We start from the raw sequence: 18,744 nt of genomic DNA, 5'->3' as shown, positions 1-18,744 counted from the left end.
AAACAGAAAGCGGAAGGGTGGTGGCTGGGGTGGGGAGTTCTTTCAGGAGGACGAGTTTTGCAGGATGCAGAGTTCTAGACAGTGGTGGTGGTTGCGCAACGATGTGAATGTACCTAATGCCGCTGAACGGTGCACTTAACAAGGGTTAAGCACATAAATTTTGTTATGTGTATGTGACCACAATAGAAAAGAGGAAAAATGGAAAGTGGACCGGTTATATCACACCGTTTTTTTTTTTTTTTAACATTTTATTTAAGATTTATTTGAGAGCAAGCGAGGGAGCGTGTGTGCTGGGGGAGGAGCAGAGGAAGGGAGGGAGAGAATCCCAAGCAGACTCCATGCTCAGCCCAACAGGGGGCTCGATCTCACGACCCTGAGATCATGACCTGAGTCGGATGCTTAAACCGACTGAGCCACCTAGGTGCCCCACATCACACCCTGATCTTGAAGGGAAAGCTTTCTGTATGCCCGTTTGTCATGACACAAAGGTCTGGAAGGAAATACAACTGTCAGCGGGGGGTGGGGTGTGGGACTCGGGGTGTGGAGGGCCTTTCACTTCCACCCCGACACAATCTTGCACCGTCTGGCTTCTCAGAGAGCGTTGCCGCCTGGGCAGCCGTGTCGGGAAGCCGTGCTTGCCGGGAGAGGCCCCTGGAGGTCAGCCGTGTAACTCGAGGTCACAGCTGACCCGGTCATTGCTCTGTGCGGGAGGCGGCTAACCTCGCCTTGGCGAGATACGATGACTTGGCAAGACACGATGACTTGGCAAGACACGGCTTTAATTCTGATCCGGGAGGCTGCTAACACTTTGTGAGCACGCAGAGCAAGGGCCGGGTGCTCCCGCGGTGATAGGGGAGGCGGACAGTCACCACCCTCCCCGTACAGACCGGCAAACGGAGAGGCTAAGAGGGGAAGGAGCCTGCCCAAGGGCGTCTAGCCGGGGAGGGGCGAAGGGAACAGGCCCCCGAGGCCATGCCTGTCCAGCCCCGCCTTGGGCTCAGTGCAGGAGCCCCCGCCCCTCTCCAAGGACAAGGACACTTCCTTCTGGCACCTGTGCATTCCTCTTCAGCCAGTAAGAGGAACAGGCTTACTTTTTTGTTAATAAAGTAGAATAACATTTATTTCTTAAAATTTTTATTATACATGTTGTATTCATGGAAAATCAAGACCTCTGAAGGGACTCGAATTGGATATAAGGTGTGTCCAGCCGAGCTGGCTGTCATGCTTGGCGTGGGAACAGTTACACTGATGCTTTCTTCCCCTTATAGGTGGCCATCATTTTCTTGATTTCAGCAATAGCTTTGCCTGGATTCAGCCCCTTGAGAGAAGAGAAAAGAATCGATATCACGGGGTAAGCGAGACCGAATGAAGAACCCAGGGCCTTGGGCAAACTCCCCCAGCGGGAACAGGGTCAAAGCAAGGTGGAGGCAAACCACGTCCTTCCAAAGCCAGGGGCTCAGGCTCAGGGCTCTCCCGTTTCCACCTGCACATCCACCTGCGGCCGGCGAGAGCCCAGCCCAGGGCTGACCCCCCGAGGGCTGTGTGCTGAAAACGCACACACATCTGGGAGGGGGCAGCTTTTCCACGGCCACGGCCAGTGTCCCAACCAGTTAGCGGCCCCCGAGCCCTTACACGTTCCCACGGGCACACGTGAGCCCTCACGGGTGACGGGGAGCGAGCCTAAGCGCCATCAGCAGTCTGACTGGCCGGCCACGCCGCTTCTGCAGGAGGCGCCATGACTAGGCCCCGCGTGGGAGGGAGACACGTGAAGATGTGGCAAAACGAGACAAGGACTCCTCCAAGGTTAGAAGAGAGTCCCCCCGTTTTAGCAGGACAACTCTAACCCTGACACTGAAGTGTGTGGAAAGAGGCCCAGAAGATGGGTCGTGAAGACGCTGAGCAGGAAGCGACGTCTGTCACTTCTAACACCCAGGAACCGGCCAAGGATACGTGGCCATGCCCCCTCAGTGGCAAGAAATCAAGGGCCCTGAGTTTGTTTGCGTATGCACCGTCAACAAGCATGCAGACTGAGGAAATAAAGGAGGAAGGTGGCATTTATAACAACTTTCTCCCTGGTGCCAAGTGCCCGGCTCTGCCACCTGGCCCTGCCCAAGTACTCCCCCCCAGGCCCGGCCCCGGGACCCCCCTGCCCACACCGACTCTCCAGGGCCTGATGCTCTCTGGTTGGCCCCGGCCCCCCATGTTGGGCTATGGAGCTGGCCCAGGGAACTAAGATGCCTTCCGCGGACACCCACGGGCTGCTATGGAACACCGTGACCTGGATGCTCCAGATGACGTGGACTTCTCTCAAGCCATCTACTTTCCCTCACTCCAGGTACTGTCTATACTTGTGACTGCCTTGTCCCACCCAACCAAGAAACTTTTGTCCATTCAACTCTACTGCCAAAAAAAGCACTTCCATAGTGGAGGAAAAAGTGTGGAAAGAAAGAAAAAGAAACAAGAGATTTTCAGAGAGAAAGAAAGGGAGACAGGACACTCTTCAAAGACTGATATGGGTCTCCAAAGTAAATTAAGGGGAAAAGGCAGCGTGCACCGGAACAGGACCCGTGTGCATTTGTGGGCAGTGGGAAACCTCTGGAAGGGCCTCCGCGGTGCCCCTGCCCGGCCCCGTTTACGCAGGACTTAGTGGCGTGCACCTCATCTGGGGCAGCAGGAAGAGACCGCTCTGGGAGGCGGGGGGCCTGCTTTCCCAGCCCTGCCTTGTCCCCACAGCGACTTCTGCAAGTCGCTGGCTGCCCCCCTCCCCCAACTCCTGCCCAGGGCTCAGCTTCCCCGGCTGTGAAAGGGACCCTGCCAGCTCACACAGTCTGGGCCTCGTCTCGTCCCACAGGTCACTGAGCGCCTCCATTCCTGTCTCCTGCAAAGGCGCCTGCCCGGGGAACGCACCTCAGAAGCCCAGGCAGCGCTTTCGGAGAAACATGGCGGGCCGGCCTACCCTTGGAACTGCCATCTCTGACAGCCTCCTAGGCCAGACCCCGGTCTGTGGGCCCATTTACTGAGCGCTCACTGCGTGCCAGGAGCTGTTCTCAGCACATCAGTGGCTTAACCTGCCCCACAAGTTAGAGGTCCCGGGGGGCAGAGCCTGGGGGCAGGCTGGAACCTCTGCTCTCCCTCGCCTGGGGGCCCCCGCCAGGCCCCACTGCTGCCAGACCATGAGAAGTACCGTGGTAGCGACGGGCGTCCCTGGAAACAGTGTCAGCAAAAAAGTAGGGAATGACCCAGTCTCGATTTCCTGTTTCAGCTGTGCTATCTCCCCCCACCCCTTTTTAAAAACTGCCAACTGGTTACCCTAGAGTTTTCCATCTTGCTGCCTGCTTCCTCGCTGCCTCTTTCAGGGACCCTGCTCTGCACAGTCTCTGCTGGAAGGCCCTGGCTGCTCCCTGCCCGCTGACTGGACCAGGGCTGGCACCTGACCAGCGGGCAGCCAGTCCACAGCGGGCCATCCTCCTGGGACGCGGGCTGCCACGGACAGGCTGACAGAAGACAGGCAGGTGGCAGGAGCCGAAGGTCAGGGCGAGCGCAGGAAGCGGGAGGATGAGCAGGAAGCGGGAATGAAAGCAAGGTGAGCAGGAGCCCTGAGATGGATGGAAGCTGTGGAGAAAGAAGGGGCTGGCTGCGAGAGCATAGCACGTTGGCAGCAACGTTGCAAGCCGGAGACCCTGTGACACAGAGCGGGAATCCAGTCCCCACAGCTACCCGCCTTCTGCTGCCTTTCCTCCTGCAGCTCCTGCCGAGTCAGGTAGAGCAGAGGTTCCTGTTCGTGGATTCCCGGGGCATCCCCGACTCCCTCAGGCCCGTGTGCGCCCTGCAAGTAAACCTTTCCCCCGAGGGGGAGGGGCTGAGCCAGTCTGGTCCTTGCAGCCAGGGGCCAGCTAGCCGGCAAGCTTGCCCGGAGGGGACAGCGGTCTCTGGTCGCTCCCCAGGAGCCCAGGAGGCGGGGGGGGGGGGGCACATACCTTGGGGCAGGTCCTGGTGCAGTTCATGATGGTGTGGCAGCGATAGAGGGAGAAGGGGTCCTGCAGCTTGGCCAGGCGCTCCTCTGTGAAGTCGTCTCTCGAGTCGATCATCCAGCGGTAGGCCTGGGGAGCCGGGGGGCTGATGAGCCGTGCTGGCAACATAACAAAGCCCCGGGGGAGCAGCAGAAAGGGAGTCCCTCAGCTTAGAGGCCTGTCTCTGCTCTGTAGTTCTTGCCACCTTTCAAGGAGAGGGCCCTCCTCTAGAACTCCTCTCAACTAACGCCCCCCCCACCCCCGCCCCGGAGCGCACCGCACCTGGTACCCTGGTGCTTCATTACACGTAATTAGGTATCGTTTCGTTATCTCAAGGTGCTCGGTGGCTTCCTGCCCAGATGATGAGTGAGGGAAGGCAGGGACCATATCACATGACTCTGTCCTCAGAGCACCAACCCACGGTCTCCCAGTAGACTGATGACTTAGCAGATATGTCCGGACATAGTATGTTCCACGGATGGACTCTTGGTCAGCCTGCCCTGGAGCCCGGTGCAAGCCGGCTGAAGGCAGCTGACCGCCTGAGCACCAGCTGCTCGCAGTGAAGCGGAGGGGGCTCCGTGCCCCACCAAGTCAGCGTGGGGGCAGAGGCCAACTGTGGATGCGCCTCATCATTCGACCTTGCACGTGGATGGAAATCAATACTGTTAAGTGCTCACACGGCACGTAGCTTCCCTTTTTGTGGGATGATGAGAAATGAGAACTTGTTTTTTGAAATTGGGAATCTGTGAAAAGCACTGACCACAGATTTAAAAAGTACAGCTTTCTGGGAACAAAGGCAGTTTCTCTGCAGTGGACTATACACATACGGTGACGGGCCCTGAAAGGCAGTGCTGTCTTCTTGCCAAGTAACCCTTAAACCCAGGACTCCAGGCTTTCATTAGCCTGGAAACCAGTTCCAGCCTTAGAGCTGGGAAGCTGCCCCTTGACGAAATTTCTCTCCCCTGCTTGCAGGTCAGAAATGCCCGTGCGAGGGAGCTGGGCGGCCACCCGACAGTTGCGGTCTGGGGAGAGTGGGCAAGTGGGTAGGCAAGAGCCAGCTGCACCTGGGATATGTTTTAAACACCTGCAAGGCCTACTTTGCCAAAAAGCACGCGAGGGGTGGCCCTCACCACACAGAAATGAGATATTTTGCAGATGAAGATTTACTGAAAGCCAAGTGAACACAATGCAGCCAACTGCCCTGTTTGTAATGGATGCCCTTTGGAACATCTGGTTTCCAACAATATACTGTCCTCTCGGACTTCATTTTTTTTTAAAGAAGATGTATATATTTATTTATTTGAGGGAGGTGGGGAGGGGCAGAGGGAGGGGGAGAGAAGCAGGCTCCACACTGAGCGTGGAACCCGACACAGGGCTGGCTCTCGGGACCCTGAGACCACCTGAGCCGAAACCAAGTGTCAGCCACTCAGTGGACTGCGCCAGCCAGGTGCCCCTGGATGCCTCAGTTTGAAGCTTTTCGGGCAGTGAGGGAGCACCTTACCTGCATAAGAACCGCAGGCCCCAGGTACTTGTCTCCATTCCACCAGTAGCTAGGGCAGCTGGTGCTGCAGCACGCACAGAGGATGCACTCGTACAGCCCGTCCTGTGCAGAGGGGAAGGACGGTCACATCTCCAGCTGACTGAACATGTTGTCTGGGCTCAGTGCACAAACAAAGCGCCTACTTGCATGTGAGTTTTCTTGGCAAAGTCTTAGGGGCGGCTTGCAGAGATTTATCAGATTCATAAAAAAGGTCTTGGAATCGAAATGTATGTGTTTGCTGGGTTAGAATCCAGAGTTCTTAAGTCCAAGCACTTCTCCTCTAATAGACAATAACCTCTCAGTTATCTAAAAAACAAAAACAAAAACAAAAACAAAAAACCCTACAAAAAACCAACCAACCCACCCCAAACACCTTACTGCCTAGAATGCACTCTAGGAGAAATGAGGAAGGACCTGCATGCTGGGGCATCCAGGAGTCTACCCCAGCCTCTGCCCAGGCTGGCAACGGGGACATCATCCTAAATAAGCCCCATGCCGTACTCACTTTCCCTCATTTGATCATTACAACAATCCTATGGCATGAGGACTACTAGCGTCGCAGAGAGGTCAGGTCATTGGTCCAGGGTCACACAGCTGCAAGTAGCCACGGCTGGGATGGGACCCCAGGCAGTCCGACTCTGGAATGCCCGCCTGCACTTGAACCCTGCCCTGCTGACTCAATCTGTCCCCCCAGTTCTAACAAACTGGACTTTCTGATTTTGCGAAAAACAGAAACGGTTAAAAGCAGCAAGACAGAAGGGCACACTGACAGCTGACTGTAACAGATGACACAGAATTGACAGTCATGATTCTAACAGTGAGTCTTCAAGAAAATCTATGTTCAGTTCAGAGAGCAGATGGGAGTGCCAACTGCCTCATGGGTCTAGAAAGCATAGGGTGATGGTCATATTCTTTGATCCACTTATAGAAAAACCTATTAACAAGAAAAGGAACTCAAATTTTTGGCTAGAACTTTAAACATAAAGATGTTTAACCAGCCTTATTTGTAACACTGAGCAACTGGAAATAATTTCATTTGTCCAACAGTAGGTGGAATGGTTAAATAATACACAGTGCATTCAACTCAGGTAGCTGAAAGCAACGTCTAAGCAAATACTTATGAAGAATTCTTTTTTTCTTATGAAAGATTCTTAAGAACATGGGAAAATGGGGCGCCTGGGTGACTCAGTTGTTAAGCGTCTGCCTTCAGCTCAGGTCATGATCCCAGGGTCCTGGGATCGAGACCTGCCTCGGGCTCCCTGCTCCGCGGGAAGCCTGCTTCTCCCTCTCCCACTCCCCCTGCTTGTGTTCCATCTCTCACTGTGTCTCTGTCAAATAAATAAAATCTTAAAAAAAAAAAAAACAAACATGGGAAAATGCGCACAATAACGTAAGTGAAGGCGGGATACAAAAGCATATTTACATTTTGATCCCAGCTACAAAAAATGTAATGCAGCACATAAAAGAAAAAACAAAAGTAGCTGTCAATGGACATTATCCTTGGGTGCTGGAATATTACAGATTATTTATATTTAAAAATAGTTATCTGTATTTTCCAATTACCCACAGTGAGCATGCCTTTTAAAACCGTGAGAAAAAGTTATGTTCAGTGTATTTTTTTAAATGTTTTATTTATTCATGAGAGTCAGAGAGAGAGAGAGAGAGGCAGAAGCAGGCTCCCCATTGAGCAGGGAGCCTGATGTGGGACTCGATCTCAGGACCCTGTGATCATGACCTGAGCCAAATGCAGACGCTTAACCATCTGAGCCACCCAGGTGCCCCTCAGAGTATTAATTTAAGGAAGTGAAAAATGCTTAACGAATTTTTGGTATTTTATTTAAATGTGTAAACTTGGTTATCTAGAAAACACAGTCAGGGGGGCCCTTCATGCCCTCCTACTAGTGCATCAAGGAGGTAGTTCCTAGCTGGGGGCTTGCCTAAGGGAGGAATGCAGGAGGGTGAGATGGCCAGAGAGACCGGAAACCAGGTCCAATCAGGACCCCCCCCCCCCCCACCGCCCCAGTCAGGAATGCGGGGCAGAGCCTTGTCCAGAGAACAAGAACTCCTGACCCGAGAGAGAGCTGTCTGCACTGAATTACATCACTCCGCGAAGAGCGCTGTGTATTCACATGAGGACTCTCCTTAAAGTTCTACAGAAGAGGAGAGGGCCTCAACGTTCTCCAAGACTTCTAAAAGGTACAGTGCATTTACTCAGCCACGTGCCTAATACATATTGATTAATAACCAGCACCAGGGCCTCGGGATTCAGAAAGGAGTAAGACTCGGCCGCCGTCCTGGACGTGTGCTCAGCCTGCTCGAGAGGCGCTGGTCAGGGATGCTCTTTGGGCAAGTGCCGAATCGGAGGACCGCGTGACGTGCCGACTGTGACACAGCATACGTCCTTGGTCCCGTGCAGACATGCTGTCAGGACCCAGCTGCTGGGTTCCTTTCCCACCGTCCCTCTCCACAAGGACACTGAATATGCAGGGAGTGCAGGTGTAAATCAGAGGCTTCTCAGGGGGAAGAGTGCCAGAGAAGGAGACTGAAAACTTGAAAATGACCCCTTCACTGTAAGATGTCACAGCCTGGACACTGGAACGCCAAGAGAGTGACAGGGCCATCACCGCCCCGCCCCCCCCCAGCAGTCCCCAGACACTCGGTGTTAGGAAAGAACGGCAAGGTTCCAGTCCCCTTTTGGCTGCCACCTGTAATACAGGGGGGGAGCATGACTGCCAGGGGCCGGCATGTGTCTGATGTGCCCACACCGTTAAAGAGCAGCTTTGACAGAGCTGTCACCTTGGCAAGACTCCATCATCTGCATACCGGTTTCCTCTGAAACATTCTGCAACATGGTAATCATCTGCCCTTCCAGGCAGGGCAGATGTGCTCTGGATCCTTGGTGCACTGTGGGCCCCTTGTGGGATCACACTACCCCCTGGCCCTGAGAGGATGGGTGCCCAGCCCTGGGACAGATGCTCTTGCAGTTCCTTTCCTGAATACGCTCCATAATGGTCTGCAGCGTCTGATGCTGCTACCCCCGCCCCATCCCCTCACGCCGCGCTTCCCGGCAAGCATCTTTGCAACACAATTCCTCAAAGCAAGACAATAAATGGGGACTAATGACCAGTTTCTCACGATCTTCTATGGACTGCAGATACTGCTGCTTGCCCTCCTGGGATTCATCCTTCTTCTTCAGATAAGGTTCAATGGATTTGTACTGAGCGTAGAAGTTGCTCAAGTCCTGAGGTTAAGAGGAAGAAGAAGAAAAGAAGGATCAGATTCCACCATCGCTCCCTAGCCTTCTTATTCACCCCATTTCTTGGACACTGCCCACTTCCCCATCCCACACCAGCAGAAGTCTGACTCTCTTCCCTCAGCGTTGATCCAGCAAGGATGACAGAAAGAGAAACGGTCAGAGTGTTAATCGCGGCTGGGAAATCTCTCCTTCACCCACTTGGGTAACCCTCCAATCCCGCAGCCATGTCAGTGAAGGTGCTAAGACACGGGGAGGCAGAGATTAAAGTACAATATGTTACAACTGTTGCCTTCCCCACCGGTCTTTTCCACATGAATTCTTTGTAGTTATGGCCAAATTCTTGATTCTGGGGCTGTTCCAACTCTAAAATCCGATGCCCTGTTATTCCCAAACAATCCTCCCCAATGAGCGGCTGGAGAATCTTCTAGGCATGTTTATCTTGACCAAATTCCTTAATTAAACCCAGGAAAAAAGCCTGCCCTAGAGAATAACATATATCTCCCTCACACACACACCTCTTCCCTTCTCCCTGGAAGATAAAAAAAGGGGGTGGGGAGAGTGGCAGAGAGAAGGGGATGGGAGAGGGTGGGGAGGCAGAAACTCACGGGAACAAGATCCTTTATCACATACATATGCGGAAGAGGGTAGATTTTTGAGACTTTGGTGAGGTTGGTGTCGATCCTTCGGGTGCAGGCCAGAGTGTTGCCTCCGTTGATGTTCATGGCACAAGAGCCACAGATGCCTGAGAGAGAACATATTTAACACTTCCTCACCCAGGTTCTGGCAGTCCAGCTTCAAACTCTTTTTCTAGAATGTCATTCCCCTACCATCAGGAGCAGCACCGACATGGAATACACCTGTGGCAGAGGTGCCCCGTTGCGGTTTTCCTTCTCCTCCGTCTTCCTGCCTAGATCTAATGACTGTAGTTCCAAATGCCATTTTGTGACCGTGAGGCAACAGGGGTTGGAATCTACATGCTACAGCCGGTGCTGGAGACAGAAGGGGCCTAGGGCACTGTGGGCATCATGGAGTTCCCACACCGGTCCTAGCGCCATGCTTCATGCATTTTCAGAAGTAAATTAGCACCCCAACCCCCAACCCTTTTCAAAAAAGATTTTATTTATTTATCTGACAGAGAGAGACATAGCGAGAGAGGGAACACAAGCAGAGGGGAGTGGGAGAGGGAGAAGCAGGCTTCCCGCGGAGCAGGGAGCCCGATGTGGGGCTCGATCCCAGGACCTTGAGATCATGACCTGAGCCGAAGGCAGTCACTTAACGACTGAGCCACCCAGGCGCCCCATCCCCAACCCTTTTTTAAAAAGCCCGTTATTTGAAATCAAACTGTGACAGACAGAGCCCAAAAGCAAATCAACACTGTGCTGGTCATCTTCCAGCTGAGGCCTGGACATGGATTATCCACATAGAACTCTTAACTCTGTTGTCTTCACTACAACTAGCAGCACAGTGGTTGCCCCTGGGACACAAAACCCACATTAACTGCCTGAGCATTGCCTTTCCAGGGAGAAGAATGAACTCATGTGAAAGCAAAGCAAACCAAGCAAAAACAAGGTGCTGACCAAGGACCTTGAAAATGACACGTTTCTTTGCCTGGACTCATTTGCTGTGTATGGAAATTTCCTAGGTATTTCAGAGTTTAAAGAGGACTATGCAATCTGAACCCACTTCTCTGAAGCTGTTTTTTTGAAGGTCATCAGGCCAGAGAAATGTGATTACTTGTGAAACCTGTATTGGGTTATCACTTTAGTAAGACCACACCCTCTTCTTCTCCTGTAAATCCTTTTTTTTTTTTTAAGATTTTATTTATTTGAGAGAGAGAGAGAGAGGGAGAACACAGAGAGTGAGAGGGAGAAGCAGATGCCCCACTGAGCAGGGGGCCTGATGTGGGACTCAATCCCAGGACCCTGAGATCATGACCTGAGCCGAAGGCAGATGCTTAACTGACTGAGCCACCCAGGCACCCTCCTGTAAATCTTAGTAAGTATGTAAGAGAACACAAAGACCCATCATTAAGCAAATACCCCTTAAGTTTCCTAAGAGACTGAATGCTATCAATATATTTACGTGTGCCTGGCACCCAACCAGAGAAGTATGCTCTTATAAGAAATGGTATACTATTTAAAAAATAAATCCAATGAATCTTTGAAAAAGGCTCCCCTGGAAATTCTCTTAACAATCAATAAGGGAATAAAAAGGAGTGGCAATTAATATCATTCTGCCTCATACTTTTTAGTCCAGATGGATCACATCATATGTTCTTGGCTCTGAAAAAGTCTTACGGGGAAAGGTTACTGAAAAGCATCTATATTTCCTGTGTTGCCAGGACTTACATGGGGAAGGCTGGTACTTAATTACAGCAGAACGTTCCCCGAACAGCAGGACTCAGCCAGACTATCATAATATCTGTCAGCATTTGGTACAGTAAATCCCATCCTGTACGACAAGCTGAATCAAAGCAGATGTCTTAGGAGGAAGACTGAAATACTTGAAACGTACAGCAGAACACAGACAAGAGTGATGGGCCGGTATCTATAGTGACTTTTTCTTTTATGGAAGGTCATTTTAGGAAGAAGTTTCACACTGGTCGTGGCCCAAACTACCCTGTTTTGGTTTTATCCCAGGTCTTCCAAGCCTGGCCAACAGAGTGTACCGCCTGAGTGCCGTTCTGGAATCTGACGGCTCTGGCTGACTCCTGGCTCCCCAGCTAACTATCTACGTGTTTTTTTGGAAGTCCCTTCACCTCCCTGGGCCTAAACACTCACAGTGCTGGTCTCCCCCCTTCAAGTGCCCAGAACAGAGCCTGGCCCACTGACTGGGCTCTGCGGCCGTCAGGGACCATCAGCCCTTGTGGTGTCCCTCTGCGATTTTTGCCACATCCAAGTATTGCTGAAGGATTATTTATGAGTTTTCTTAAAATCAACTCATTTTTACTTAAATTTATATTAAAAGATGATTATCACTGTTACATGGTCATTAGTAATTATATTTTTCTAACATGTCACATATACACACAGCTATTACAGTAAAAAATGCTGGTCTGAACACTGCCTAAAATCAGCTCCTGTGGCAGCAGCAGCAACTGTGGAAAACTCTGTTCCCACCCAGAACGTTCCTACTGAGCAGCTGCTCTATACACATGTACACACGTAATGCTGGGAGCTGGGCAGGGGGGCATGGTACCCCCTGCTGGATAAGGGTTATGTGTGCATAAGCACCAACTAGAAACTCTCCACTGTCTCCCCCCACCCCCCCTCCAGTGAATGAGCTCAGCCGCGGTGCAGAGGTGGCTGCTAGCAGCCGGGAGCTAGTCCCCGAAGGGTGCAGCAGCTCAGGGGGATCGCCAGATGCAGTAACCACGTGACATAAAGCTCCCAAGTGGGAAGAAAACTCAGAAACCAGAACCTGTACTACGCTTGGAATTTTTTTTTCTTTTAAGATTTTATTTATTTATTTGACAGTGAGAGACACAGCGAGAGAGCGAACACAAGTAGGGGGAGTGGGAGAGGGAGAAGCAGGCTTCCCGCTGAGCAGGGAGCCCAATGCAGGGCTTGATCCCAGGACCCTGGGATCATGACCTGAGCCGAAGGCAGATGCTTAACGACTGAGCCACCCAGGCGCCCCTATGCTTGGAATTTTTGGTGCATTTACCCAAGGAAAGGAAGTGTGATGCCCAGCAAGGTCACCTGGCAGAAGGCCAGCTCAGTTGTGGTGGGCCCCGGAACCAGAGCCTAAGTGTCTAAAGCCTAACAAGGAAGGAAATGCTTACCTTCTCTGCATGATCTTCGGAAGGTCAAGGTAGAATCAATTTCATTCTTAATCTTGATTAAAGCATCCAACACCATAGGACCACATCTGACCAAAAACAATAGAACACCCCAGTTGTATTGATGGGAAGTTCCAACTCCCTGCACTTTATCATAATATGATCTGAGACATCTGCACACATTAGCTGCTCAGAATTTTTTCCATACTTTTATTTTTGTGTATTCTTATACATGTTGTGCATGGTGGAGTCGCACTGTGTATACATTTCTAGGAAAAGGAAAGCTGCAGGAGAGACAGTCCCCCACTCCAAAGCGCTATGAGTGTCCATGCGTGTGGGGACAGCCAGAGGGGGGAAGGGTAGTAGCACTGGGCTTGGAAGGTGGAGTGCAGGCCTGGTGTCCGGAAGGCAGGTCAGAGTCCTGGCTTGGACCCTCGAGCAAACCCCTTCCTCAGCCCCCTGCCTGCAAAGTGCAGAGCAGCTGCTACATCTCACGGGACTACCGCGGGTGAACTGACACATGGGAAGATGAGGTGGGGAGCATCCGCCACATACACTTAGTTTAACCACGATTATCATCGTGTAGAGAGTGCAGTTCTTTGGAATGGCTCAAGCTCTCTGAGCCTGTTTCTTGATCCGTAAAATGGAACTGATCTTTATGGCACACGATTGTTACAAAGATGAACTAAAAACCTGCCCTTTCCACGGCAGCTGGTATACAGCCCAGTGCTCAACACATCTATTTCTGGCTGCTGCCCGTGCCGCTTGGTACTTCTCTATGCATGGCCTTTAAAAACATATGCCCCCTCCCCAAACATCCTTTAGCACGATCCAGATTTGTTTTCCTGGCTTTACTGAGACATCATGGACAAGGTGTGGATTTAAGGTGTGCAGCATGAGTGCGGCACAGAACCTGACCTATGCTATGAAATGTCACCAGGATGAGATTAGCTAACATGCTGCCTTATCAGTCTTCTAGCAGCAATGTGCAAATACCCCACCGCCCTATCTTTGCTAATATTGGGAACGGTGACCTTTAAAAACCTCTGCTATCTTGACAATTTTACTATTGTCAGTGTTTTAATCAGAGATCTCCGAAAATCACAGTGGCTGAATATTTGTCATAAAATCAGTGATTTTTCTGCACTCATCAACTGTTTATTGAAAGTCTGCTCTGTGCCAGGTTCTGCTCCGGGTGCTGGAGGCGCACCAGAGAACAGATGAAAATCCACGCCCGCATGGCCTGTTTGTTCTAGTCGACTAATGCTGCAGACTCTGTCCACCCGTGTTCTTTGCCTCTCTATTTATGAGATCTTAGGAATGTTTTTTAAAGGAAATTTTCTTAAAGCTGGGAACCTGTCACCTCCTCACCCCCGATACTTCACTTCTGATACTCCTGGTCACCAAATGCGTAGTTTCCAGGACGGAGCAATCCCGCAACACCAGCCAGGTGTCCCACATCATAACTCAATCTGCCCACTGACCCAGAGACAGCCTCAGGTCCCACAGGGGAGGGGCTCGGTCCCGCAGACTGCCCGCCCTCCTCAGACCCTGCAAGCCTAGCTGTCACCTGTGCTCCGGATGGCTGGCTATAAATCAAGAGATTCTCATGATCCCCTCCCTGGGTTTGATAATTGCTACAGTGGCTCACAGAACTCAGAAAAACAGTTAACTTACTAGACTATGATTTAGTAGAACAGCCAAATGGAAGAGATGCACAGGGCCAGGTATGTGGGAAGGGGAAGCAGAGCCATGCCCTCTCCCTGCACCTCCATGAGTTCACCCACCTAAGCTCTCTGAACCCCATACTCTACAGATTTTAAGGAGGCTTCAGGGCCTCGGCATGATTGATTACACTGGCTGCTGGTTTAAGTGATTCACCTCTAATCTCTCTCCCCTCCCAGGTCAAGGGGTAGGGCTCTGTGTTCCAAACTTCCAGACAGGGTGGGTTTCTCCCAGTTATCTAGGAGATTTCTAGAAATCACCTCATTAACATAAAGGCTGGTGGCTGAAAGGCTCTTCTTATGAGTAACAAAAGACTACCCATTTGAAGCAAGGGCAAAGATGAACTATTGGGACTTCATCAAGATAAAAAGCTTTTGCACAGCAAAAGAAACAGTCAACAAAACCAAAAGACAACGGACAGAATGGGAGAAGATATTTGCAAATGACATATCAGATAAAGGGCTAGTATCTAAAATCTCTAAGGAACTTATCAAACTGAACACCCAAAGAATAATCCAATCAAGAAACGGGCAGAAGACATGAAGAGACATTTTTCCAAAGAAGACATCTAAATGGCCAACAGACGCATGAAGAAGTGCTCAACATCGCTCGGCATCAGGGAAATACAAATCAAAACCTCAATGAGATACCACCTCACACCAGTTAGAATGGCTAAAATTAACAAGTCAGGAAATGACAGATGTTGGCAGGGATTCGGAGAAAGGGCAACCCTCCTACACTGTTGGTGGGAATGCAAGCTGGTGCAACCACTCTGGACAACAGTATGGAGGTTCCTCAAAAAGTTGAAAATAGAGCTACCGTTAAGATCCAGCAATTGCACTACTGGGTATTTACCCCAAAGATACAGATGTAGGGATCCGAAGGGGTACGTGCACTCAGATGTTTATAGTAGCCATGTCCACAATAGCCAAACTGTGGAAAGAGTCAAGATGTCCATCGACAGATGAATGGATAAAGAAGATGTGGCATGTATATATACAATGGAATATTATGCAGCCATCAAAAGGAACAAAATCTTGCCATTTGCAACGACGTGGATGGAACTGGAGGGTGTTATGCTGTGCAAAATAAGTCAATCAGAGAAAGACATGTATCATATGACCTCACTGATATGAGGAATTCTTAATCTCAGGAAACAAACTGAGGGTTGCTGGAGTGGTGGGGGGTGGGAGGGATGGGGTGGCTGGGTGATAGATACTGGGGAGGGTATGTGCTATGGTGAGCGCTGTGAATTGTGCAAGACTGTTGAATCACAGATCTGTACTTCTGAAACAAATAATGCAATATATGTTAAGGAAAAAAAAAAGAAGATAGCAGGAGGGGAAGAATGAAGGGGAGAAATCGGAGGGGGAGACGAACCATGAGAGACGGATGGACTCTGAGAAACTGAGGGTTCTAGAGGGGAGGGGGGTGGGGGGATGGGTTAACCTGGCGATGGGTATTAAAGAGGGCACGTTCTGCATGGAGCACTAGGTGTTACGCACAAACAATGAATCATGGAACACTACATCAAAAACTAATGATGTAATGCATGGTGATTAACATAACAATAAAAAATTTAAAAAAAAGGCTACCCATTTTACCTTTATTATTTATCTGGAGCTATTTCAGGAACTAGGAGCAAAACCAAACTATTATAATAAAAGATGACCCTGTAGCTCTTATCTCTTAGGATTACAAGGATTTTAGGAGGATTACGAGGGTTTTAGGAGCCAGAAAAGCCCTGGACAACACCAAAATATATACCACAAATCTATTATATTTGATGCTAACCCTGCCCCTTCCCCACTTGCAGCCCTCAATCAGCAACTTAGGCTATTTGACTTCTAATTTGAGTAATGGAATTTTTTTTTTAAAGATTTTATTTATTTGTTTGACAGAGCACAAGCAAGGGGAGCAGCAGACGGAGAGGGAGAAGCAGACTCCCCACTGAGCAGGGAGCCCGATGCAGGACTCGATTCCAGGACCCTGGGACCATGACCTGGGCCGAAGACAGATGCTTAACTGACTGAGCCACCAAGGCGCCCCTTGGGTAATGGAATTTTTTAAAACACAGATTTAAATACTTACATAATTAAACTACCTTTTCCTCTTATGATACTATCACTGTTAAATCTAAAAAGACCACAACCCTTCCTGAGGTTTCATGAATACACAGAATTTTCTTCTAGTTTTTACATCTTTAAAATTAATTAATTAATTAATTAATTAATTTTTTGAGAAGGGGAATGGGGGGGGGTAGAGTGAGAGCAACGCAAGCAAGCTCCATGCCCAGCACGGAGTCCAATGTGGGGCTCCAGCCCAGGACCCTGAGATCATTACCTGAGCGAAACCAAGAGTCAGATGCTCAACCAACTGAGCCACCCAAGCACTCCTACATCATATTTTAAGGGCTGTGTCTCTCTCAGATGTCCTACTGTTACTGCTCTCTATTTGAATTCACACTAGAAGATCCCAAGTTTTTGGAATTTATTTGATTTGTTTTACGGCCCAGTTAGCACAATGAACGTAGCATGCACACTTGAACGTGTTTTGCAACCATTTGGTGTGATGTCTCAAAAACGTTAATTAGAGCAAGATGATTGATAATGTTCAGATTATCTATGTCTTTACTCCTTAATTGTTCTACCCATTGCTGAAAGGACTGCAGATGTTTGTTCCTTAATTCTTGAAATTCTTCAATTCTGCCAACTTTGAAGTTCTGTTATTAGGTGTATATACATTTATGACTGACATGTCTTCCTGATAAAATGGTCCCTTTATCATTAGGAAATGTCCTCTTATTTCTGGCATATTCTTTGCCTTTTAGTCATCTGATTTTACGATAGCCACTCTACCTTTCTTATGCTTATGCAGTTTTTATGGATATCTTTTATTTTCAACCTGTGTCTTTATTTTGTTAAAAACAAAACAACAGGCCCCAAATGGAGTCACTTATGCCAAGCCTCATGTCAAACTGAGACTGACCTTCAGTTTTGGTTCTTCCAGAAATGTAATTTAAAACCAGTCAATTAGGAATCACCTAGTTAGGCATTTGCCTAATTGATTTTGCCATTCTGTAAAGGAAAGTGACCTTGCCATAACCAATATGCTTTTTTGGTCTTTCTTCCCACTCCTGTCTGCCTATAAGTCTTTCATTTTGTGCAGCTCTGTGGAGCTCCTTTTTCTTTTTTTTTAAAGATTTTATTTATTTGACAGAGAGAGACACAGAGAGGGAACATAAGCAGGGGGAGCGAGAGAGGGAGAAGCAGGCTTCCCGCTGAGCAGGGAGCCCGATGTGGGGCTCGATCCCAGGACTCTGGGATCATGACCCGAGCCGAAGGCAGACGCTTAATTGACTGAGCCGCCCAGGTGCCCCACCTTTTTTTTTGTTTAAAGCAGACTCCAACCACAACCCTGAGATCAAACCTGAGCTGAGATCAAGAGCTGGATGCTTAACTGTATGAACCACGGGGTGCCCCTTGGCACCTGGCAGCATCTAATCTATCTGCTAGATTAGATGCTGCCTGATTCAGGAATGGTTACATAAAGCCAGTAAAATCTTTAAAATTTACTTAGTTGCGGGGCGCCTGGGTGGCTCAGTCATTAAGCGTCCACGTTCAGGTCAGGTCATGATCCCAGGGTCCTGGGATCGAGCCCCGCTCGGGCTCCCTGCTCAGCAGGAAGCCTGTTTCTCCCTCTCCCATTCTCCCTGCTTGTGTTCCCTCTCTCGTTGTGTCTCTGTCAAATAAATAAACTCTTAAAAAAATTTTACTTACTTGAATTTTGTTTTTAACAATATTTAAAGTGCATTTCTTGTAAGCAGCATGAAACTGGGTTTTGCTTTTTATCTATTTTGACAATCTTTGCCTTTTAATTGGAGTGTTTAGTGCCTTTACATGGTGTAATTATTGATGTGGTTGGATTTGGGTCTCTCATTTTACTATTTTACTATTTGTCTTTCCACTTGAGTTTGGGTCATGTTTCACTCTTCTTGGTATGATTAGTGATGCTGGACTGTACGTTGGTCCTCGTGAATAACATGATGTAGAAACTCTGGATTTTATTCTCTCTCTGGAGAGCATGGATTTTTAAAATAGTTTTTAATTTAAGTAGGCTCCATGCCCAACATGGGGCTTGAAGTCACAACCCTGAGATCAAAAGTTGCATGCTCTACCAACTGAGCCAGGCAGATGCCCCTGATTTTGTTTTGAAGACTGACCGACTTTCTTTCTTTCCTTTCTCTTTCTCTCTCTCTCTTTCCTTCCTTCCTTTTCTTTCTTTTTCTTTCTTCTATCTATCTATCTATCTATCTATCTATCTATCTATCTATCTAATCTATTGTAGGCACCCACGAGCAGGGGAAAGAGGCAGAGGGAGAAAATCTCAAGCAGACTGCGCAGAGCATGGAGCCTGACACGGGGCTCGATCC

At 49.4% G+C, this 18,744-nt stretch overlaps 1 protein-coding gene across 1 annotated transcript in view; it reads right to left on the bottom strand.

Annotated features, from left to right (window-relative positions):
- Window positions 1-1,117: 1,117 nt before the first annotated feature.
- SDHB (succinate dehydrogenase complex iron sulfur subunit B) overlaps window positions 1,118-18,744 on the bottom strand; it is a 29,360-nt gene continuing 11,733 nt past the window's right edge. The window contains exons 3-8 of the mRNA XM_028108215.2: window positions 12,591-12,676; window positions 9,412-9,548; window positions 8,675-8,791; window positions 5,512-5,613; window positions 3,978-4,100; window positions 1,118-1,318 (exon numbers count right to left, since the gene is read on the bottom strand). Of these exons, the coding sequence (XP_027964016.1) occupies window positions 1,241-1,318; window positions 3,978-4,100; window positions 5,512-5,613; window positions 8,675-8,791; window positions 9,412-9,548; window positions 12,591-12,676 (643 nt within the window). The 3' untranslated portion in view covers window positions 1,118-1,240. The remainder of the gene's footprint in view (window positions 1,319-3,977; window positions 4,101-5,511; window positions 5,614-8,674; window positions 8,792-9,411; window positions 9,549-12,590; window positions 12,677-18,744) is intronic.

Source organism: Eumetopias jubatus, unplaced genomic scaffold (assembly GCF_037043125.1).
Source record: "Eumetopias jubatus isolate StellerSeaLion01/CBP00866 unplaced genomic scaffold, mEumJub1_p1.0 scaffold_4, whole genome shotgun sequence".
Taxonomy (NCBI): domain Eukaryota; kingdom Metazoa; phylum Chordata; class Mammalia; order Carnivora; family Otariidae; genus Eumetopias; species Eumetopias jubatus.
Note: the sequence above shows the minus strand (reverse complement) of the source record. Positions and strands in the feature narration are given on the sequence as shown.